Source organism: Mesoplodon mirus, assembly GCF_964341445.2.
Source record: "Mesoplodon mirus genome assembly, chromosome: X".
Classification (NCBI taxonomy): Eukaryota; Metazoa; Chordata; class Mammalia; order Artiodactyla; family Ziphiidae; genus Mesoplodon; species Mesoplodon mirus.
In genome coordinates this window covers 88,980,789-89,003,997 of record NC_138981.1, presented here as the reverse complement: position 1 = coordinate 89,003,997, position 23,209 = coordinate 88,980,789, and the positions used below count along the sequence as shown (strand labels likewise).

The following is a 23,209-nucleotide window of genomic DNA, read 5'->3' as shown; positions in this document are numbered from 1 at the left end:
TTTGAGAACATTCTTAATTTTATTTTCTTTAATTTTATAAAATACATTTTGTAAGATAAGCTTCTAAAAGTTTATCCTTTATGTGTGTTAAAAATGGAATTCTATATCAGAAATGAAGGAAACACTTTCAGTTGATTAACTCTCTTCATGTGTGTATATGTGTGTATGTATGCATGGGAGGTTTTCAGGGAAGGGTTGGTTATTTGTTATGTTATTAAATCAAAACAAAACACAAGGTATGGGTTACTTCACTTTCCTTGATCTTGATTGGTTTCTTACAGAACCTTTTCCATCTGCTCCCTCTATGCAGCCTGGAAGCTTGTCTTGTATACTGTTCTGAAAGCAAATATCAAGTGTCTTTTTGTAAACCTTACATCTCCTTAAACGTTGTTGAAACCACTTTGGGGGAGAAAACAAAACGACTCTTTACAGCAACAGAGCCACCTACAGCCATACCCATAAAATCTTTCCCTTAATAAAGACAAATCAACTTTTTATTTTTTAACCCAAAGTTAAAACCCAAACACAGAAAGGGAAGACTGAAACCTGGGAGCTATTCGAATTTCAAACTCTTTCCACTTTTCCTTTTCCATGGAAGCTTACCAACTGAATAGCTGATGGCTGGTGCATTCAGTTATATAATCTGCACCAGGAGAGAATAGCCTGTATGTTAAACCTAACTCTTTAACACACCAAGGTAACATTGCTAAATCAAATCATCTCCCGCCAGCTAGAAAGAACGATCAAATAGGTTATTCAAATTGAGGTTCAAATTCACCAAATTTGTTTCTGCAAAGGATGGAATAATTGGTCGAAAATCCCAAGAGATACAAGAACTAGCCAATTTTACACATCATTTGCATTTTTTTAATGTCCAATTTTCATTTGTTAAAGAATCATAATCAAAGAATCATTCTCCAGACCTTTCTGGTACAACCCCAAACAAGCGATAGACAAACTGAAAAATGTGAAATGTGCATCATTCTGAAACAAATCAAGATCTTCAAATCACCTGCTATGACTGAATGGATAATACCCCATGAAAAGAGCACCATTGTGAAGATATGACAGAGGCCGAAGTACACAACTAATTAACAGAAAGAAGACATGCTATCCAGAGAGTTATCTATCCTGTGTCTACCAGAGGGCTGGCTCAGTTTACACCGTTAGCCTCTAGCAACTGCTGCTCCTTTGGCCAGTCTTTTTTCATATGAGCTAGTTTCTCTCTATCCTCAGCTCCTTGGAAACCACAGGGTTGTCATGGTAGCTGTTATCAAGGAGAAGGGAGTGAGAAAATGCTGACAACACCTTGTTTCTCTTCTCTAACGAGGTATAAGGCCAGGTGCCCCCTTTGTCTCCACAGACACTACGCTCCCTTATGCTATAAGTAAGGTTGGCTGAGTTAGGGCTTAAATAGTCCATTGCCATCGGGGTCAGTGCTCTCTTTCTATGGGCGAAAGATCCTTGCTTTGACCCCCTTCTCCCAGCTGCAATAGGTAGATTTGGGCAAATGCTCTTATTGTTTTGCTAGCATTCTTTTTTTCTTCTATCTTCAATGGTAATAGGGAGACAGGAGTGAGTTCTCAGTTTTGTACACCAACGAGAATATATTTGGCCCCCAAAATGGCAAGGGAGCCAGGTACATCCCTTTTCTCTACCTGAGCATCTTTCTTTCCACTTTGTTTCCATCAGTGGAAGTGCCCCTTGAGAAGAAAACACTTCCTGGTCCTCAGGAGATGCTTGAAAATTGAATTGAGCCTCCATTTCTTTGTGACTTGCAGTTGGGGAGTCACCATCTTAAGCATTTCCCATTTCTAGCAGGAACCAGCTATGAAGCAAAATGACTAAAAGAGGTACGTAAGAGGGGAGAGTCCACGGAGAGACATTAATCACCACGAGACTCTCCTTTCTTGTTACACTCGTCAAGTAAGAAGAGGGCCAGTCAGTGGCAAAGGCAAAGAGTTAACATGGGAGACGCAGCATTGTAGGCTGTGTGGTTAGAGCCTCGCTATTAGAGAAGGGAAAATTTCTACAAGATATCAGAACTTGGTGCCTCGGCCCATGAGTTTCAGGACGGCAAAGTTGTAAGTGGCAGCAATCATGAAGGTGAGCTGTAGGTAAGAGAAGAGAGAATATGAGTGAGAGTAGAAAAGCCTCCCTCCTCCAGTCCTTTTGGGAACGAGGAAGGGTAGAAATAAAATCATAGTTAAATAAAGAAAAAACTCCTGTTCTGCAAAAAGCAGCATATCTAGGCTTTTGCCCTGTATACTTGACTGGAAGTCCTCTCTGAGACATTTCCTTCCAGTGGCCCAGGCCCAGAGAATCAACTCAACAAGGAATTTTTCCACGCCTCTGCTCAGCCCAGCACTGAGCTTTCCTCAGGAAAGTGAACAGTAACTGGGCTCTGTCATCATCATATCTTATGTGTCTGAGCGACCTGGATTCATAGGGTGCTTGCTGTAGATGCATAGCCACACCGTGCAGCACAGCCTTCCCCTGCTTAATGCATCCATTTATTTCACAAGATGAGGAACAACTCGACTCCGTAGAAAAGCCTCAGCGGTGGGGGCCAGGAGTGCTACAAGCTGATCCTTGGCTGATCACCACTTATTCAATGACTGGAGATAAATTGCTTCACCCTTCATTACACCGGGTTCTTATTCTGAACAATGAATGCACTACATTGACACTGCGCTGAAACACCATCCATAATAACGATTCTAATAATGTTAAGAGGTCCTTCCAGTATTTTCAGGAGAGTAACTAAATCCCTTGGAGAGCATCCAAGATGATTCCTATTTACAGTATATAGAATTCTAGGCTACCAAAAATCATGTTTAGTAAGGTTTCAGTGTTCTTGTCAATGATCTGACTGGAATGTGTTGAGAATTAACTATAATTTCTGACTGCAAAGCACCTGGCAATGTTACATGCTCTGTAAATGCTCTATCTTATTATTCTTGACCACGAATCTCTTTCCTCTTCCTCACACCACTTTGCTTGTTCTTATCTCATTTCTGAAAATTTTCTGCCTTGCCAACCCAAAGTAGAAGGCCACAGTCTCTACACTCTGCTGTCTCTGCCCAGCAGCTTTTCTCCAGCACGTCAAGGTTAGAAGGAATCTACCTCTTTTCACCTTTCAGCATAGCTGTACCCAAACTATCCCAGGACCACTTATTTGCCAAGATCATTAAAAGACAACTCACCAGGGAAACCAGTGTGGCTGCGGCCCCCACAAACGCAGCAATAAACAGGTGGAAGGTCATTTGGAACTGTAAGAAAATGCAAAAGGGAGAACTGGGTCTTGCAACAGCTGAAATAGGCTCTGCTGCAGATCACGAGTGCAACTTTCTGAACGTGTTGATATCTTTCTGTGTGTTAATTTGGCATCTCTAACTAAATTGTCACATCCCTGAGTGTAGGCCTCCCATTCTTCAATGTACACCATAGCACCTGACCCCATAGCACCCAGAACACAGAATACTCATAAAATAGTATAGTCTTCCCAAATAATCAACTGGTTCCCCTGGGTTGTGCCCAGAATCCCAAAACATTTTGCTTTCAAAGAAATAGTTTACTGCCTTCTTCCTCAGGATTTACTTTTATTCCCCTGCCTCATTTGTGTATAATATCCATTCTCAATACAGTGCTTCCCTTTTTAAATGTACTTTCTTTTCAAATGAGATTGAGAAGTTCTGAACTAAATGTGTTTTATAAAACCTATGTATGTCTGGGCACAACCCATTTTCTTGATAAGGTTTTTAAGTAAAAGAATGAAAATTTTCACTTGGGGGATTTTGCCATTAAGCTCTACCTTTACCTAGAGCTACAAATTTCTCTTTTAAGGGAGGAAGTCTTAGAATGGAAGGCTTTCTCTGCAACTTTAAGGAAAATAGATATTTTACCATGTATGCTCATTGGCTCAGGCAATATTTTATAGAAGGCAATTTGCTAACTCAAAATCCAGCAAAAAGAAATTGTGGTCCTTAAAATCAAAGTTGGGTAGAAATTTTATGTTACTAGCCATTCCATTGTAAAATAACCCAATGCCCCACTCACCTCAGCTGTTTTGCAGATGGACAGAAGGTTGGAGCCACACACCTTGCCAGGGAAAGCATTCCATGGGAGAACACCTATGTAAGACACAAATATCAACCAAGGTAAGCTTCCCAGAGTTACGGGGCTATTTGGAGCACTTCTTCCATCTTTAATCATCCTGGCTGAAAAGTTGGGTCCTACTGACAATCAGGATCTTTTCTAAAGATTTACCCAAAAAATAGAAGGTGGTATTGAACAGTTGCAATTTTTTTTTTTTGTTATTGAAATGTGCTGCTCTGGGTTGGGGACAGCAGTCAACTTGGGTAGAGTAGTGCAAAGAGCCAAAAAAACTCCCACGACCTCCAAGAAGTTCCCTTCTCAGGGAAGAAACCACTCCAGTTTCAATGAGAAGGATTAACAAACTAGATCCAAGCATCCATATTTTTATTTTTCCCCATAATTACCACCTTCCTTACCCTAAGAACCAAATATATAGTGCTTCTATAAGGGGTAGGGGAGCCAAGCCACCTTAACTCACCATACATTCTGGCATCAGCACAGAGACTGCCTATACTGGCAGAGGTCTTGCTGGGGGAGGCAATAGACTGGCAAGTGGTCCAAGTGTTGAAGTAAATGTACACAGGCACAGCAGAGCAGGCAAACACCAGGAGCCACACAATGGTCAGGGCATAGGTGATGCCCACAAACTAAAACAATTGACATGGGGTGGTTAGAAGTCAACATCAGCCTGCAGACATTGAAATATAAACAAGGAGATCCTGGAATGGCATGTACCAGACATGAAACCAGGTTCCAGGGATTTCCACCAAATGAAATTAGTAAGCAGGGCACCTCTACCAAATGTCATTGGCAGTATCTACTAAAGAAGTGGCCCCAAATATGACAGAGGGTGGGGGGAATGGGTGGGGGTTGGAGTGAGGAGGACCCCTGGGTTAGAGAGGCTTCAGGAGATTGTTTGGGCAGATAAGGTGTGAAGAAATCAAGAGAGATCTTGAAAGAAAGTCGTGCCATTTAAATGCCTTAGGCTGAGCTTAGAAAATTTTCTTTGTCAAAGGACTTTGGATCCCTAGTTATTGAACAAAGCCAATAGGAGATTTAAATTTCCAATCTCAAAACCTTTCTAAGCCAACTGCTAGCCACAAAAGACATCACCACAACCCACAGATGTTCAGCCCCCAAAGGATCTTTAACTCTAGAGGCTGGAAACGAATGTGTACCTCACTGAAAGCATGGATAGCCCTCTGACAAAGATAAAGCATTAAATATGCAGATCTACACTAGCTCCCTCTGGGGCCTCCAACAATGTAGGATCCCAGAATATTATGGATTTCATCTTGGAGTCAATTACTTAATTTCTATGATCCACCCTCCCTCTCAGATCAGGTACCTACCTACATCTCAGTCCCATGAGTAGCATTTTAAACTCTTGGGCAGTCAGATCTACTCTTGTTGTGGTCCCAGCTAGGAGGGGAGTAAAGGGGTACCAACAGATGGCTTAGAAATGGTCTGATTGAACAAAGCATCCCACGAAACTCATGCTTTTCCTTTTGAGATGAAATTTTCTAGGGAACTTTTAAAAAGTGAGGCTAAGCCAGCTGGGCACCACGTTCTTCCTGACCTTCTCGTTTGGCTGCAGCCATCACGTCCTCACTCAAAAGCCAGGCCCCTAAAGAGGACCCAGCCTTGGGTGGGGGTGAGGCCACAGACTCACGCCCAGTTGTCCCCCACCCCTTGTTATTGCCACAAAATCCTGAGGATGATCACCTTGTCGGGATGTCCTAGCCATTTTCCCAAACAATGACACACCCGCTCCAAAGAATGAGCTTGATGTTGGCCTCTGGAACCCCTCCCCTTCTGGCCCCCTGTTACCGTTGCACTCAGGCCCTTGCCGCAGATGGTGGTCTTGTAGTCGCCAAAGATCTGCCTGACTGCGCCGGTGGTGTAGAAGCCCTCAGCCAGCAGGAGGGCCCCATAAAGGAAGAAGAAAGAGGCAGTTCCATAGATGACATACTGGAAAGCATGGATCCTACATTAACAGACAGACAAAAAGCCAGAAAATCTAATAAATTGAGGACCCAGTTCCCTTGCTGCATAAGTTAGTTGGACCCTTGAGTGGGCACTTAAACAAGGCTAAGGATTCTTTAGAGGGATCACTAGGTTCTCCCTCTGTGCTTCTACCTTATCTTTATTGAAGTAAAAGAAGATGCTCCTCTCCAACACCAGGTTTACCCTGTAACCTGAAGAACCGGGGCACTACTCTCCTTGACCTGACCCTTCAGAGATGCTCCCTCAGAGGAGAGAGTAGAGAGGAGCTAGGCAAGAAGGAAGAGGGATGAAAGAAGAGGAGTCTAACTTGCCCTAGGAACAGGAGAGGCTTAGTACTGTGCCTGAGTGGACTCAAGCAGTGTGGTAAACCAAGAGAAGCAGCCCCACCCTGTCTGATCATTGTGCCTCCCCCGAGTTCTTTATATGGACCACTTCAGAGGCTCCAACTCTGTCCATGTTAACCCTACTTAGCAGAAATTAAAACATGTGGGACAAAGAAAGGGTGGGGTGGGTGTGGTTAGGAGTGGGCTGGCAGGCAGGCAGAACTCCCCCCCTGAATGTGGCACTTTCCCTACATTTAGGGCTTCAGATGTGGCACAGGTAGAACCTGCACACAGAAGGAAGACTCAGGAATCCTGTCTGGCCCCACACCAATCCCCTGCTAGTCACTAAGGTACTGATGAGTTCTGTATCTCCAAGATAGACAGGGTTTGTGGGGGACACTAGGTACTTACACATTGATGAGATACTCATAGTCCTGGTAGTTTTTGGAGAAATAGGTCTCAATTAGCTTTTCTGTGCCAGTGAGTGCTTCATGTCCACAGCCACAGAACAGTGCCACCCCAAAGAAACACAATCCAGTGGCCACCAGGGAAGCAAAGGGGGCCCCTACGAGACATCTCGCACAGCACTCTAACAAGCCTGAGGACAAAAGAGGGTAAACAGTCAGGGATGGGCAATAGATAGCTCATCACTCATCACTCTCCACCAGCCCAGCCAGGCTCTGTGCTCACATGCATGGATGGTAGGGGGTGGGAGGTGTCACCCCAGAGGCCAAAAGCAGGAGAGTCTAGAACCTTAGACTTTTAGAATGTGAGATTGACCCCCCAAACTATACTTTGTTCCATTCTTGAAGATAAATCCTTACCTTTAATTCCCAGAATGTACGTGGGTTTTTGAACAATCGGTATTTAGGTAGCCAGCTAGAGAGATGATGCAATCATTCCCTCCTTTCTTCTCATTATGATTTGTTTTCATCATTTATCAATTCTTATGGAGTACTTACTATGTGCCCAGCATTGTAGGTATTATGTGGAGTGTGAAGGCGTAAAGACATAGACTCTGCCACAGGGGACTTGTTTGTCTACTGAGGAGAATGAGCTAGATAGACCTAATATTTTCACCTAACAATTCCAGGCAGCCAAGTAAATGGTTATAAAGGGTAAATGCCCTTAGAATTCCAGGAAGGGATGATTGCAGGCCAGAGATACTGATATTGTCAGACAACATTTGAGCCTTAAACAGCATTCCAGGTGGAAAAACTTTGGAAATTGCATGTTCCTGGGTATTCCTGAACGTTGTGTGTATTTGCTGCACGGAATGCTTGATTCTTCTTAGTCTGGATGTGTGAAGAGCAGTCCAAAGGAAAGTAGGGAACTGGCAGAGGATGGGAAATGGTAATGGGAGGATTACTATTATTCTCAGTAATAAACAATGCAGGCTGAATGATTTTTGGACACTTTGCATGGCTGGTTTGTTCCCCAATACTACAGTTTGGCCAATGTCCCCACCCTCAGTCCTACCCTGGAGTTCTGTCAAAACAGCTACAAAGAGACTTTATACAAAGTCAACAAAGCATGAAACATCTTTCTGGAATGGCAAAACACACCAGGGCCTGGGAACACAGGTGTCTTAAAGTGCTAAGAGTCCCTGAGATTCCCCACACCTGGTACCTCAGGCCCCAAGCCAGTGTTGCTGAGAAGCAGGAAAGGCACGCAAGTCACAGGCTCTGAGAGCAGCTGTGCCCCCAAGTACTAGCCCTTAGCTCTAAGGTGTTTTTAAGTGAAACTTTAAAAATATCCAGTAGGTGACTGACTAGATGGGAAAAGGATGGCTCCCTCTGGCCTCTTGGCCAGATCCCCAAAAGGTGGAAGAAATGAAAGTGTTAAACTCTTCAGAAAAAAAGTTATATATACACTGATTTTATCTATCCACATATCATATAGATATGGCATATGAATTATTTTTGTATTTTTATGTATATATGTATTATACACATATATAAAATATTTGTGTGTATACACACACACACACACACACACAAATAATCAGCAAATGTGCTGGGAAGCTGCTATTTTCGAAAAGCATTTTGGAACTCCTTACACAAATAAAATAAATTGTATTAATTTTTAGGTTTGGATTTTATCCAAAGCTCGCTTGTCTATTCCAGGGTACCAGGGACAGGGGGAGTCCTTTGCCTGAACCTCTTAATAATAGTACAGTTTCTTTTTAGACCTGAGTGCTTGACCATCTGGTGATTTGCCTGGCTGAACTGCATCCATGTGAACAGATTTTGAAGGACCAAATTATCTCTATCATGAGAAAGTTGAGGCAGAGACATTTATTTATCTCTGTTCTCAGAGCCACAGAATGAGTGAGTCCCCTTACCCACTGTCCCCTAAAATGACAGCCCTTCCTTGGTGCTCAAAGAGCCGCATCCTCAAAGATTCTTGTATGTCACACCAGAGACAAGACTCAGAAGCCCAAGCCAAGCAAAATAAGTAGGTAACGTTTGCAACAGAACTGAATTTCCTCCCTTTTCTAAGAACTGAAGCACTGCTGTCAGAAAACTTGGCCTCTGTGGGAAGCAGTGCTTCATTAGAGCTGGCCCACGGGGGGTGTGCGCGTGCGTGCACACGTGCCAGGGTGGGGGCACATGCATGAATGCAAATGTTCACATAAACACATGTATATACCAGAGAGAAAACCATAGCAGTTGAAATTGCTCATTGTGCTCAGGAAACATTCAGAAACTGATCTTCCTCTTTCTCAACAGGTCAAAATACTAGATGCATCCTATAAGTCAAGAAAAGAAGTTTGGAAATAAACAGTGCTGCCATTTTCCTTCTAGGCCTATCCAACTCTTCCCCACCCCCAAACTCTTAGAATCTTCTAGTAAAGAAGGTCTCTGAAGCCTGGGGGTGGGGGAAGGGAAGGTCAGTGACCCCACTGTTCCCTCTCTCCCCAGCACAGGGTCAAGGCTTGGACAGAGCCCTCCATAGCTCCCCTGGACAAAGAAGCCTTGTTTTTCCCTGAGATCTCAGGAGCCTCATTGGTATTCTGCAGGGGCCTGCAGGCCTGGGGGTGGGGAGGGGATCAGACCCAGGGAACAATGGAAGAACTGTTTGTTTAGCCCAGAGTAATGAGAGTCATCGTCCCTAGCAAGTGACTGTCTTGTGCCCACTCACTCACCCCAGCTTTCTCACCCTGGAAGGGGCTAAAATGGTGGTGCAGGTGTGAGCAGGGATGGAGAAACTTGAACTCTTGCTAACCAAACAGAGAATTCCACTCTAAGTTTTAGCTGATGCCCCCTCCAGGGTTGTAAAGATGAGGAAAATAGCCGATTTAGTCTGTCTGATCCCTCAACCACCATCCAAATAACCAGAGAGTATCACATATAGTGTTCTTATTGGGTGATAAAGGGCTAAGCCATGGGAGCAACTCTGAATCATCAACTGATATTCTTTCTTCTTACATCCATTTTTCCTCCATTTTCTTAGAGCCAAATAACTTAGCACCCCCTTTTCTGCTCCATTGTCATTCGAAGCAAGGTACAAAAGGACATAGGCTTTAATGAGTCTCTAATATGGAGTTGGAAATAAATGGCCCTGGATAAATCTATCACTCCTCAGCTATAAACAGTTCAACAATATCAGCATAAGCATCAGGTGTCCACCTCTTCACATTGAAATGAAATGTTTGTTCTGGGGGCATTTAAGTTCAGCAGAAGTGAGGGATCTCAGTCAGTCAGTCAGTCCAAGCAAAAAATCACAGTTTGTATTCCAACTGGGAAAAACTCAGAACATGCAAGAAATTGTGTCATCAAAGTAGTTGACAATCAGAACATTCTGAGAAAGGTCCATTGGGTTCCCTTTGATTTGGGAATGTGTGAACCTAAAGTCAGAGGGTTTCCATTTCAGAAGTCTTCATGGTTGAAAAGATATCAGTTTGATTCAGGAAGGCTGTGAGGGATTCTGAAGAAGTTCCTTGGCTCTTGCAAGGACATTCTCACAATTCCAGGCTAAGTATAGACTGCAACATGGTGGAGTTGGCATAAAAGAACTATATAGCAATAATATTACCCAGTGCAACAGAATTGGATTAAACCACCTGACTTTGTTGAGAGGTGATAAAGAAAAATAATAACCTTCCCCAGTGTTTTCCTTTCATTTCTGTTCACTGGATTCGGTACAATTATCAAGCATATTAGCAGTAACCTAGACACTATGGGAAACAAAAGGGAATTATAAGGCCCAGTCCCTTTCTTCAAAGACCTTTCAGTCTTATTGGGGAAAACAAACATGTCTGTGAATCAAAAACCAAAGCTGCCTATAATCTAGTGTTAAAATATGTATAACCAAGTCCTGTGGGCAAAATGTAAGTAAAGGGGAGATATTCAGTGTTGGCTAGATATATCTGTGAACTCCCCAAACTAGTCTAATCAATCTGCGATAGAACTTCAAGCCCTTCTCATTAATGCTCTTCACAGGAGTCTGACAAGGATCAACGGGACTGCTGTGACTCATCCAGATTCCTCTATCCAAGGGAGAGGATTGATCCTGATGCTGTCTCTTTAAGCAGGAGCCAGAAGCTCCCAAGCCCTCCCTCCTTTCCCATGCCCTGGGCACGCCTCAAGGACGAGCTCCATGATGGAAATTTAGTGTGAATCTGGGAACCCATCAAAGGGAGGAAAGGAAGGGCTTTCATGGAAAGGGATGGTAGAAAGAGACCAATTGTGCCTTGCACAATTCCCAGCCTATCCCTTGAATCCAGCTGACAAAGGGAGAGATAGAAGAACCCTATACAATAGAGCTAAACAACAGGCAGGCTCATTGAGTGAAAAACTGGCCCCATCTCCCTAAGTCTCTAATCTGAGCTAAAGTCTTACCCTCCTACCAGAACCCACCCCTTAACCTCACCCCATGAACAGAGGCTCCCTTGATCAGGACCTATCACAGTTGACAGGACCAAGATGCTAGAGCAGCCGTGACTGGTACTGGGGATAGATGGGGATGAGTGGGTGGGTTCTAGGAGTAAAACAACAATCCACAGGAGGTGCCAGAGACAAAGACTTTTGCTTCTGGCCTTATCCTGGCCAGACAAAGCCCTGCCTATAATCTTGTCTTTCCTACATGAAATCAGCACTTATACCACATTCAAGCACTGGAAAGGGGCTCTGTAGCCCCTGAGGCATGGGTATCCAAGCTTGTTAGATAGTCAAGTCATGCAGAGTCGAATATAAAAGGAATCTCAGGCTCCTCCTTGAACAGGTATTATTATTGCCATGGCAACAGCATCTGGACCACCATGTTTCCTATATTCCCTACTCCTCCCCAAACACACACATACAGGCATGCATGCATGGATACACATGTGCACACATGTATGCCAATTTATACCCAAACATTGGGAGACTGTGGTAGAGGCTGGATTGTTAAACTCTATCTCTGACACATTGTCTTTGCCTTGCCCACTTCTGGAAAGGTTAAAGAGAAGCATCTGGCACTAAGCTGAGAGACAACAGTTTCCATACCTTATTCCTTAGGTTAGACTCCCACTGTTTCCTCCTCTCCCCTTGGTTACAGTGTGAAGCTGATCTAGGGAACCTTGTTCTCTTCCTCGGGATGTCACTGACTTCTTTCCAGAGCCCTGTCTGGCAGAAAGCTCAGAGGCCAGTGCGGAACTGAATGATCAACTTTAGGACCATTTAAAAATAACCAAGGAGGAATTAATCAATCAGTACTTGCTGAGCTTTTGCTGTGAGTTTGACACTGGGCAGGCCCTGACAGTGGGAAAGGAAGGGAAAGCTACTCTGTTCACCTCCCATGGCTGCTGTGACCCTTCCTGATCAGGTCACTGCCCTGACTTGATGTTCTCTGGACCTGAAGTTCTGTGGGCAAGGAGGGCATTTCTACTGTTGCTTTCTTTCAGCACCAGGAATCCTGGGGATGGTTTTCAAGGATTTAAGTTAATACACAAAAAGGTAACAAGGGAAAAAGATGCCACTGGCTGGGGTTCTCCCTTCATAGGTTTGGAGACTATATTTCCCCTCCCACCCATTTCCCAGGGGTTTCTTGGGCCTTGTTACTACTCAGAGAGATTTGAGAGCATAGTTCTAGTTGTCAGGCTATTGAGTAAATTGTTGGCTTTCCTAGCACAGAACCAGAGCAAAAGGTCCTCGAAGCAGAGCAGACCTTTCAATCTGCCTGGCTCTCCAAGAGCGCCTCTGGCTCTGCAGGGCCAAGGTGAGAAGTGGGGTGAGGAAGGCTACCTATGATCATTCTGGTCAGTGTCTCTAGGAAAAGTAAGTGAATGTGCTGGTTTGAATCTGCTTTCTTTTTAGCTCCTGGCATTCTTGCAGCATTCTTGCCATCGTGATGGGATTCAGATAGTCTTCAGGCATTTTATAAAAATCTGGACCCCTGCTCTGCCTCCACACTGTTTGCCTAGGCTACACTCACTTACTCTGAGCCAGCCAAAACTACTCTGCTCGGCAAACAGCCACCTTTGAAGGGAAGCATCACAGTCTGGTTACCGGGGTAACAGCCACTGTTCTCAGACATCAGGCTTTGCAGGAGCCAATGTTTTGCAGTTCAGTAATGGCATTGTGTTACTAAGCAGAGAATAATCAGCTACTGCTCTTTGGCTCTTTTCCGGTTCCATTGTTATCCCAAAGGCTCATTTGGAACATCCCTCTCCCAAGTCAGGACAAGTTTTAATGAACTATCATTTCCCCCGTAAACCTTTTGTGTGGACACTGCTGAATTCCCTGTTCCTCTTCACTTCCAATCCAACTGGATTCTGTATGGTTGAGGTAGTGAGCTCCCTGTTCCTGGGGGTGATTAAGAAGAAGCTGTAGGAATGCTTAATTGGCTGTTGTAGAAGGGAATCCTGCATTGAGAATTAGCTCAGACAGCTTCTTAAATTCCTTCCAATCCCAGATTCCACGATATAATTTGTCTACTACAATAGTTAAACAGCAACACACTCCATGTCAGAAGTAGTAGCAGTTCAGTACCTTGCTGGAGATGGTCTATTATTTACAATGTATTTGAGATACTTTGTCATTGAATAACTGAGAACTCAATGGCTACTCCATCATGTGCACCTGGCCCAAGTATGGCCCACCCCCAGGATCTGGGATCCAATACACAACCTCTACTGTGCCCTCACTATGGTAATCTCCCCTGAAGGAAATCATCCAGCCTCCATAACAGGAAACTATCCCTATGGTCACCTTATTTGTTCCTGCCTTTTCCTCAGGGCTTTCATCCCCTAAGGAAGTAATATTCAGCATCCTTCTTTACTCCCTCTCCTTTTTTTAATTCACAAGCTACCCCATCAGCTGCCTTGACATTAGGTAGGGTTCTTGATGTTACCTAGGGCAGGAATTGAGTTCCTCCAACATTCACTTCTCACGTGGCCACACTGAATTGGACAAATGATTCTGACCCAAGTGCACAGAGTACATACAAAGGAAGCCCAAACACTTTAGAAAGAAGAGTCAGCCTGTACATGCATTATTGTATAATAATTGGTATTATTATTATTTACAATTGTTGTAGAGCTTGCCTATTTTCAAAGGACTACCACATCGTTATTATTTGATTTTTATAACCCTGAAAGTAGACAAAGCAGTTATTGTTATCCCCATTTTCCAGATGATGAAGTGATAATTCACAGCAACCTACCCAACGTCACGAAGTTCATAAGTGGCAGATCTGGGATTCAAACCTGGTTGTGTTAACTTCTAGTCCAGTTCTCTGCCCTCTTAATTATCCTGCCTGAATACATGCTTCATAAAGCTCTCTCAGTGTTTCAGGATGAAACAACCTAAAGTCTGACACCAGCTTAGTATAATTGAAAACCTATCTCCATGGATGTTGTTGGAGCCTTCTGAGTATTACATTTGATGGTGAATACTCAGGACAATTGATTCTCATTTCATTTAGGATGTATTCAAGCTGCTGCTCTTGTTTTGCCAAATGTGAGCAATGTCTACATGTTTCTGTGGCATCCTGCATGGACAAAGATCCTTGTGCTCCGCACACCTTGCTCTGAGTAGACACCACCAGAGACCAGACCTCATAGCTTCTCTACAGAGAAGCCCTCAGTACTCAACCAAGTCAGCAAGAGCCCTAAGGTCCCATCAACCTCCTTGTCATAGCAAGGATTTAGAGTTTGAGCCATGGCCTCAGGAAGGCTAAGTCTTTAATATTTGCTACATATGGTCACCCATACATGTGCATGCACACACACACATATACAAACACACACACACACACACCCTTACCCATATCCGTTCCCTATGGTAAAGCCATTGAGCACTTTATTTTCATTTCCTGAACCTGAGATTGGCCTCCTCAGCCATGGCCAAGCCTGAGCCCATCTCTCCCAGTTTCCTTCTGATGCCCAGCAGGGTCCAAATTTTGTATCAAGCAAGCAGTTATTTTGAACAGCTGAGGGCCAGCCAACATTAGTTCCCTCTAACAAAACCAGGGATGTCAGCTGACTGGGCCATTACCAGGGCCTGGGAACCAGGGGAAAAGAGAAGGTAGAGGGAAGTGAGGGGCTAGGAGGACACATGACCTCATCCAGCCTGCCGGGTACTCTCTCCAAGGACCTGTGGGACTCTCCACGTGCTGCTGGAGTTCTCTGACAATAAAGCATCATTCTCAGTACAGCAAAGGAGTTAATTTAATTGCGTGCTAAGGAATTAAAAAGAAAACAGGTGCCAAAACACAACTCATTTCAACCATTAGAAACCCCGAACCGCAAAGTTCTTGCAAATTCCTGTGCTTTGGCTTGAATCTTCCATGCTAAAGTTTTTGAAACTCACCCATGTCTTTGGGACTCTGATTCCAATTGTAGCCTGCTGGCTAGTCTGCTTTGCGGCTGACTTTGTTCAGCTGGAAGGATCTTGGTCTCTCCAGTCTCCTTCTTCGGTCCTTTACTTTTTCTCTCTGAGTATCTTTGTCCTCTTCTCCTGCAATGAAAAGGGCTTTCTGATTGACAGCCAACCCCCTTAAAGGGACAGGCCCGCTTTCCTCCTCCTCCCCTTCTCCTCCCCTTGTCCCCACCTCCTCAGGGATACTCCCTTCTCTAAGGCCTCCATCTTCTTTCTGCTATTCACTGCCAATTGTCTCATTGTTTTCTTTTTTTCCCCCCTAAGGCTTGCCTGTGTGGAATTTCACTTTGCTGCAGAGACATCTGGAAATGTGGTTTGGTGGGGGGGAATAAAAAGAGGTCCTGCAGGCCTCCAACTGATCCTTGGATCTATTTGGTGTGGGATGTGGTAGCACAAGTGTCAGAAGCCAGGAAGGTGGTAGCCCTGGTGAGGCAGTCAGGGTCAAAAACCTAGATGCCATCTCCCAGTCCTTCCAACTCTGCCCCAATCCCACCCCTCACTCCTAGCTGCCCTTGACCCTATCCACCTTTACTCTCCCCCCCACCATTTGGAAAATAAGCGCTCCTTCCCTGCCATCCCAGCTCCAGAAACACAAGAGAGAAGAAAAATTGTCTTTTAAAATAATTTCCTCCAAATCCTTCTTAGTTTCAACTGAATGAGGAGAAAACACAAGCTGTTGATTCCACGAACAGATTGTGACCAAGCTGGAGAAAACTAGAATTGTAATCATTTTTATAGACAGGATAACAGAGATCCAGGGACGGGACAAGACCTGTTGTGCAGGTTCACAGAATAGGCTAAAGAAAAGGTCAGAGTTAGGGATGTGAGTGATTTCCATGGAAGGTAATTGACTTTGACACGAGAACACAATCTGGGAATTAGGTAGTCAATATCCCACCCTGAGAGTAGTGTCATCAGGGAGCTGAACCCAGGCTGGTGAGAGGCAGGGAGTGGGTTGAGGTGAAGCCATGGGTGCCAGTGAGGATGGAGGGAAGGGGAAAGTAATAGAGTTCTTTCCTCAGAGAAACACTAAGAAAAAATAGCCAAGTAGAAAAAACCACGGAATAATATACTAAACCTAATAATATTTATTTCTAAAGACTATGAAGGTATTTGAGTGCCCAGGACTGGGTGGGATTAGCCTATGGAAGGTTTTCTAGAAGAACTGAATCTTAACCAGTGTCTACCTAGCTCCTTGTTTGTGTTCCCTATCCCTTCAGGAGTCTCAGAGAGACACGACTCTCTTGACCTTGAGGCCCACATCTTCCCATGGACAGCCTATAAGGAGACTGGTTGGCATATAACTGGAAGAGTACCATTAAGACTCCAGGGAAGTAAGGGATGCCCCCTCCCTAATTTTCCCCATGGCTTTGCCTTGGGGTAAGAGAGGAGAGGAAGGAGATACTGAGCAGAGTCTAGAATCTTCCTATGGTGGGGAGAGAGGCAAAATTGTGTCTTACAGTTTTCTCTTTGCGTTGTGACCTTGGTCACGTTTCTGGCTTGGGCTCTTCTGTTAGGAAATGGGTGAATCTTCTGCAGATGCCCTTGTGGGTCCCCTCGGTTCCTGAGTCCTGCAGTAGTTGAGGCTTGTCCAGAGTCCTAGAACTCTATATCCTCTGCTCTTATACCAGCCCCAAGGAGAAAGGATCCCTGTAAACACTGCCCCTTTGGCAGAACCGTATAATAGTAGCTTTCTGGAGCAGGCCAGACTAAGACCATACAACTGATGGTAGAGGGTCCCAGGATCCCTGACCTCACCAGCCCTGTTCTCCAGCCACAGACTCCACTTACTGAGGAAGCTGAGTTGTAGGATTGTGCCAACAATTAACTTCTGGATGGTTGTTGTGAGAATGGCCCTGGAGGAGAGGGGGGACCAAAAGCAAGAAGTCAAATGGGCCAAATGTGTGCCCTCAGCTTCTCAGATGGCAGAAGAAACTGAGTGCAAATTTCGGGGGTTCTGATTTAGGGGATGAGAGAGATGGTTTTTCACAGCTCGAATAGATGAGACAGCTCCATATGCAGGGGAAATCTCTCAGGCTGAGCTTCTCACAAATCTGCCCCTGGATTCCCAGCAGCAACTCTGGGGACTGCGAAGCTACTTGGAAGAAAAGATGTGTTTCCAGTAAATTCACAGATACCAATTTTTCAACCATATTCCCCCCACATTTCTCTTCTCTTTTCCTCCAACTCTCTTGCCATACTATTCATTTTGTCTTCTCCCCAAGTCCCAATCTCTCTGTGTCTCTGTTTTTCCATCTCTGTCTCTGCTTCTCTCTCTCTCTCTTTCTTTTTCTCTCGCCACAGTCCTTGATGGAGCATGTCTTCCTGTCTGCACCTTGTTCTTATGCCTGGGGTGGCAAAGGGGCTCAGCCAGGTGACTGTGTCATGTTCACTGTCCCTGGTGCCTTAGGGTTCCCAGCTCCCCAGGATCTACTGTGTTACAGTGGCTCTGTAGGGCCTGACACTCTGCCTCAGCACCCACTTATCACCCTTTCCTGAGCCTTTCCCACAGCCCTCATAGGGCTTTTTTCTAGGTCCCCAAGGGGGCTTTTTAAAAAATCTATCCAACCCCACCTATTTCTGTGATTCTGCCTCCAATGGTTCTGCTGGCTGCCCTTGGCAAATGTTCTCCAGAGTCCAGCTGGGTCCCCGGCAGTACCCAGGGCTTCCTCAAGAGGGCACTGCCAGCCTTCTTGGTGTCAGCCTGCTGCCTGCACTGGGTGCCTGTGCGAACAATACAGGATTGTATGAAACTAGTAAACAGTATGCTTAATGTAATTCTGATGGTACCTCAGAGAATCTGGGCCCCCTTGATCATAGCTTGCTTTGGTTGTGCAGCTTTCTTGCAAATAACTCCAAAACGTTTGGATATTACCCCCCCCCTCTGCTGTGTGATCCCATATTACCAGATTCTTGAAGGCCACTGGGCAAGTGGGTTCTCTTTGCTCCATTATATAGACTGAACTCTGAAATTCAGGGAATTCCAGTGAATTTCTACCAGGAAAGTAAATAAGGGCTCAAGTGCCCAATCTGGCAGGCCACTTCTCCATGTGCTCAAAAAAGACTGTAAAGGGAAACAGAGAAGGCACAGTACCTGAGGTCACCTGCTAACACTGGGGCTGCGGAGCTGAGGCTTTTCTTCTCCTCCCCAAGATAATGTCCTCTCAGATCAAATTTAAGAAGGCAAGTGGCTTATTCTTACAGCTTTTCTAGCCCTGGCCCAGAGGGCTGGCTGGCAGACAATATATTATTTCCTAGGCACTTGAGCTAGAACTTTCCACACCCAATTTCATGCCGATTGGTGGCTTTGCCTTTCTGGCCAAGAGAACTGAGGGCTGAGGGCCAGAGATGTCACATACTTTGAGCTGGCATGGGGTGGGAGGAAGATTCAGAGAGCAGTGCAAGGATGAATGGGGTGAGTTGGATGTGTATTTGTGATGAGGAGATGCCCATGGCTTAGGGATAGAGTGAAGGGTAGTCTGGAAGCCAGAATAATCAGATGAATAAGCTCAGGGAAGGAGTGTCTGGGGAGCACCAAATACCTACTAGCAACGTGGAGAAATAAGTTGTCCACATAATCCACCTTCACCAAAATGAAAACTCGGCCAGTCTTGGCACAGTGGTCCCTGCGGAGGGGCCGTATGTTTGATACAATCTCTGAGCACAGCAGAAATAATACTACTATCCTTGGCTGTCAAATACTCACCTAACTTCTGAGGACCAATGTTATTTGTTCTAGTTTGCTGATGGGGTACAGAGGCAGCTCTCCCAATGCCACCCAGCAGGCAGGGGACAGAGCCACCTCTAGAGAATGCACCTCTCCAGACTCTCATTGCTTCGAAATTGCTTGGAAGATTGTTGTGCTCTAAAAGAATGTTTGCACAGAGAGCCTCTGGCCTGAACAAGAACAGCCGGGGGAGCATGGACAGGTTTCAGGCTGCTGTGGCCCAAGTCTCCAGCCCTTTGTACTTCTCGGGCTAAGCAGGGTGTCCACGTTCAACTCCAGGCAGGGCAAGTTACGTGCAATCTGTAGATCAGTGGGACTCAAAATCAGTCACTGGAGATTAGATAATACTAAGGACTTCCTTATATTTGTTAGGTGTAATAATAGCACGGTCATTATGTTTTCAAAAAGGCTCTTTTATCAGTTAGAGTTGCATAGAGAAATATTTAGAGGTGAAATGTCATGATGCCTGAGGGTTGACTGTGGGACTTGAGCATCCGCAGATTTTGGTATCTGCACCAGTCCTGGAACCAATCCTCTGCGGATACCAAGGGACAATTGTAATTATACGCAATGCCTTGGTTTTTCTAGTGAAAATCTCATTCGAAAACTGCTTCAGGCAGATTGAGGGACGGCAGCCTGTGGGTCCCTTGAGTCTGCGCCACTGATGCTAGTGAATCACGGGAGAGAAGTCCTCACTGTGGCAGACAGGCCAGCCCCCGTGCCACCCACACCCTTCTTTACCTGCGTTTCCGAGACACTGACCTCCAGCCGCAGGAGAGAACTCCCAGGAACCCCTCCTGAGGCACAGCTGGATGGGGAAGAGGGGTTGCTCTTGTCCTGCTCCCCGTGGGAGGAGAAGACATGAGCCCTTGAATGCAAGAAAGGTCCTCAGCACAAGAGGCCGGTTCCTCCACCTTCCAGGGAAACAAGGCCCCTCCTCGCCCCTCTGCTGACCCCACGAACAGTGAGGGCTACGTCTGCCACTGAAGGGACCCGCTCAGGCAGCTGCTCAAGCCTCCCTTTCAAAGCTGCTGCCCAGGACTGCCTTTTTAGTGATATGATTCTGCTCCCTCCATCATCATCCGAATCATCGTCATCATCATCAAAGTTTGCTGTCCCTTCAGAGAAGCCAGGCCAAGCCCTTCAGCCCTGGCTGCTTGCCTGATTCAAAGGAGTCGCTCTGGGCTGTGGACAATACCTCAACGCAAAGCCATGCTCCTATGGAGTGGATTGTCTACCCTCGAGGCTGGGGTGCCTTCCTTGGGAAACTGTGCCGGCATCCAGGACGGAGAAGAAGGGGAGTCTCAGTTCTCCCTGCTGAGAGCTGCATACTCCACGTAAGCACAAATCATGGGGCCAGAGCTTACCGCAAATGCCCCACAGGGCTGAGGATTGCTTTCCCCCCTCCTCCTCCCACACCCTGGGCTGAGCCCAGGAGGAATCCTGGGTGGTTGCTCTCCTCACCAGCATGGGCTCCTCTTGCCACTGAATAGGATGCGGCAGGCACTGGGCCTTGGGGGAGCTCCCACCCTCCAACCATTCCCCGCCTAGGAACTCGATTGCTGTGGAATCGTCTGTGACAGCCAAGGGGGCACAAGGGGCGCAGGGAGGGGTTAATGCACTCCTCCATCCTGGCCTGCCCCTTCCTAGGCTGTAGACACCCTGGCCCTTGGAGGGAACTGGGTTCTTTTTTTAAGCACAATTAGTCCCAAACCATAAAGTCTAAGAGGCAATTCCCCTGGAGGACCCTCCAAAGAGGGTTTTACATGCTTCTTGGGTTATCCTTGAAAATCCTTCAAATTTTCTAAAGCACTGCAATTATTTCCACAAGCTGAATCCAGCAGTTCTTGGAAGGGTTTCAAAGGATAGAGTGTCAGCAGCTTCCCTTAGCCTCTGCTCCCTCCCCGCAGCAGAAACCTTCAGGAAGGAAAGCAAATCCTCACTGGTATGTTCTCTCTACCCTGGCTGTACTGTTGCTGCCCAGCCACAGAAGCTCTATTCAATTCTCAGCCCATGAGACACCCTCCAAGGAGCTGGCCTTAGAGAGAGCCACTGAGCCTAAGCTACAAGCCTAAAAAGCCAGTAGGGTTCTTCATTCTGGGGCAAGAGCTCCCCAACTGTCCTCAGATTTCCTCAAAAAGGGGACATGGAGGTGGCTGGGGAATGCTGGGGTGGGGCTGGCTGTCCCAGTTAAAGCTGAGTTTAGAGAGAGTGGCTAGTCCTGGGTTTCCTGGGAGTAGCCATCCTCTCTCTGTTGATAAATCAAGAAGGAAGTTGATAGAATTGCAGCATGAAGGATTTTTAGCAAGATAGCAAGTGGGCCTTCCAGATGATCAGAGCTCTCTGTGAGCAGCGGAGCACAGTGACTAATAACATAGACTCTGAAGTCAGACACACCTGGGCTTGAATATCAGCTCTACCAAATACCAGCTCTGTGACTTGGGACAATTCAACCTCTGTGGGTCTCCATTTTTTCATTCCAAATAATGAACAATAATAATAGTGACCTCGTGGAGTTATTGAGAAGATTACACAAGATAATGAACATAGTAAGCACAGTGCCTACGCTATGGTATAATAATAATAACAATAATAATAATAACTAGGGGAGGTGACAGAGTATCTCTGAAAATGTTTAATAAGCATTTAACAGACAGAGGCTGAACTTGAATGATCTCTAGAACCAACGCCTTTCAGATCCAGGATTCCTAGACTTCCCCGGAACCCCTTCATCTTTTAAATGGACCTGAGGAACTATGCTGAGGAGTATTGAGACTATTTGAGACTCACCCAGCAGTTCAGCCACGTGCTCCTCTAGGTATGGTCCTCACTAGGATGACCAACTGTCTTGGTTTGCCAAGAACCAAGAAGTTTCCTGAGATGTGGGAATTTCCATGCTAAACCTAGGTAAATGCCAGGCAAACTGGGACAAGTTGGTCAGCCTACACCAGCACTCGCACCCAAGCAGGGCCATAAGCACAGTCCTTGAAGCAGTTCCCTCAAGGGCTGTGCAAAAGAGCCTGTGTCGGTTTCCCCATGCTGAAGGCACTGAAGAGTAAATTCTAAAAGCCCCCCATTCTTTTACTCTCTGAAATATCATGTCCAGGCAAGTAAGCTTGCCAGATAAAATACTCGACACCCAATTAAATTAGAATTTCAGATAAACCACAAAAAAATTGTTTAGGATAAGTATGTTCCCAATTACTGTCTGGGATATACTTATACTAAAAAATGTGTTTATTGTTTATCTGAAAGTCAGATCTAACTGGGTGCCCTGTATTTATATTTGCTAAATCTGGCAACCCTACAAGCCAGGGCAATCTTCCACGGCAAGCCAAGCTGGTTTCTGGGGAGGGAGCCGGGGGGTTGCTAGGGAAACGTCAAAAAAGAAATCACGGTTCCCTATGGACACACCTTCTACTCTGCATTTTGGCCCCCAGTTCCTTCATCTTGTGAGCCTTACCAGCCCCCCGAACCACGCCTGACTCTAGGGAAGATCGTCTGGGGCAAGGCAAGATGTGATGGGCCCTGAGGCGGGCCCCACAATGCAGTGGTTAGGGGTTCGGGCTTTGTAACAAGCCAGATTGGGTTTGCATCATACCTCAGCTTAGGACACAGCACAACAGTAATAATAGCAGTTCTTGTTAATAATTAGGGCCTGACCTTTCTCCTGTTGATCTTCTCTCTTCTCTGCTTATTCTGTATCCAGCACTTGGCCAGGGTTTGAGGAGAATACAGAGTAATGGGAGGATTTCTGGACACAGCCCTTGCCTGAGGGGATTTACAGGCTCATCTGGAAAACATATTAGAGATATTAACCAAATGGAGACTCAGACACAACTAACATTGAGCATCTACCTATACTTGGCCTGCCCTATGTGCGCATGTAAACAGAGGGTTTAGCCTGTCCTTTCAAAGTCAGATAAAATTGGCTCTAGCCCCTATGCCATGCCTTGCCAGGGAGGTCCAGTGTCTTCCCCAAGATTTCTGAGAATTCTAAGGGAGCTCAGAATCGCATGACCAAATTTGGTTCTGAATTTGGGCTCCTAATGAACTTCTGATTCACATCCAGTTCATCTTCCATGGCCACTCCCTGCTTTCTATTTTTTGTCACACCAGATTGAGAATGCTGCTTTTCTTCCTGGATTTCTGTAAAAACCACTCACATAAAGAATTTGTGCAAGTAACAG

General features: G+C 45.5%; 1 protein-coding gene across 3 annotated transcripts; it reads right to left on the bottom strand.

Moving 5' to 3' along the window:
- PLP1 (proteolipid protein 1) lies at positions 1-22,800 on the bottom strand. Of its 3 annotated transcripts, none has more exons than XM_082610516.1 (8): positions 22,683-22,800; positions 15,224-15,370; positions 6,840-7,026; positions 5,929-6,085; positions 4,577-4,745; positions 4,060-4,133; positions 3,207-3,272; positions 1-336 (listed from the first exon to the last, which is right to left on the bottom strand). In XM_082610516.1, the coding sequence occupies exons 2-8, from the start codon at positions 15,225-15,227 to the stop codon at positions 244-246; spliced, it is 750 nt and encodes a 249-aa protein (XP_082466642.1). In that variant the 5' UTR covers positions 15,228-15,370; positions 22,683-22,800; the 3' UTR covers positions 1-243. The 3 variants fall into 3 exon arrangements, with proteins under 3 accessions (XP_082466642.1, XP_082466643.1, XP_082466644.1); XM_082610517.1 differs by lacking the exon at positions 22,683-22,800 and adding an exon at positions 17,084-17,185; XM_082610518.1 differs by lacking the exon at positions 1-336 and adding an exon at positions 845-2,111.
- Between the last annotated feature and the right edge of the window lie 409 nt (positions 22,801-23,209).

Excerpts from the sequence above, each read along its gene's own strand:
- PLP1 (XM_082610516.1), bottom strand. Across the intron at positions 4,746-5,928 it reads GCAAGGGCCTGAGTGCAACG|TTTGTGGGCATCACCTATGC; the intron begins GTAACAGGGGGC and ends CAATTGTTTTAG. Across the intron at positions 3,273-4,059 it reads CCATCTGCAAAACAGCTGAG|TTCCAAATGACCTTCCACCT; the intron begins GTGAGTGGGGCA and ends ATTTTCTTACAG.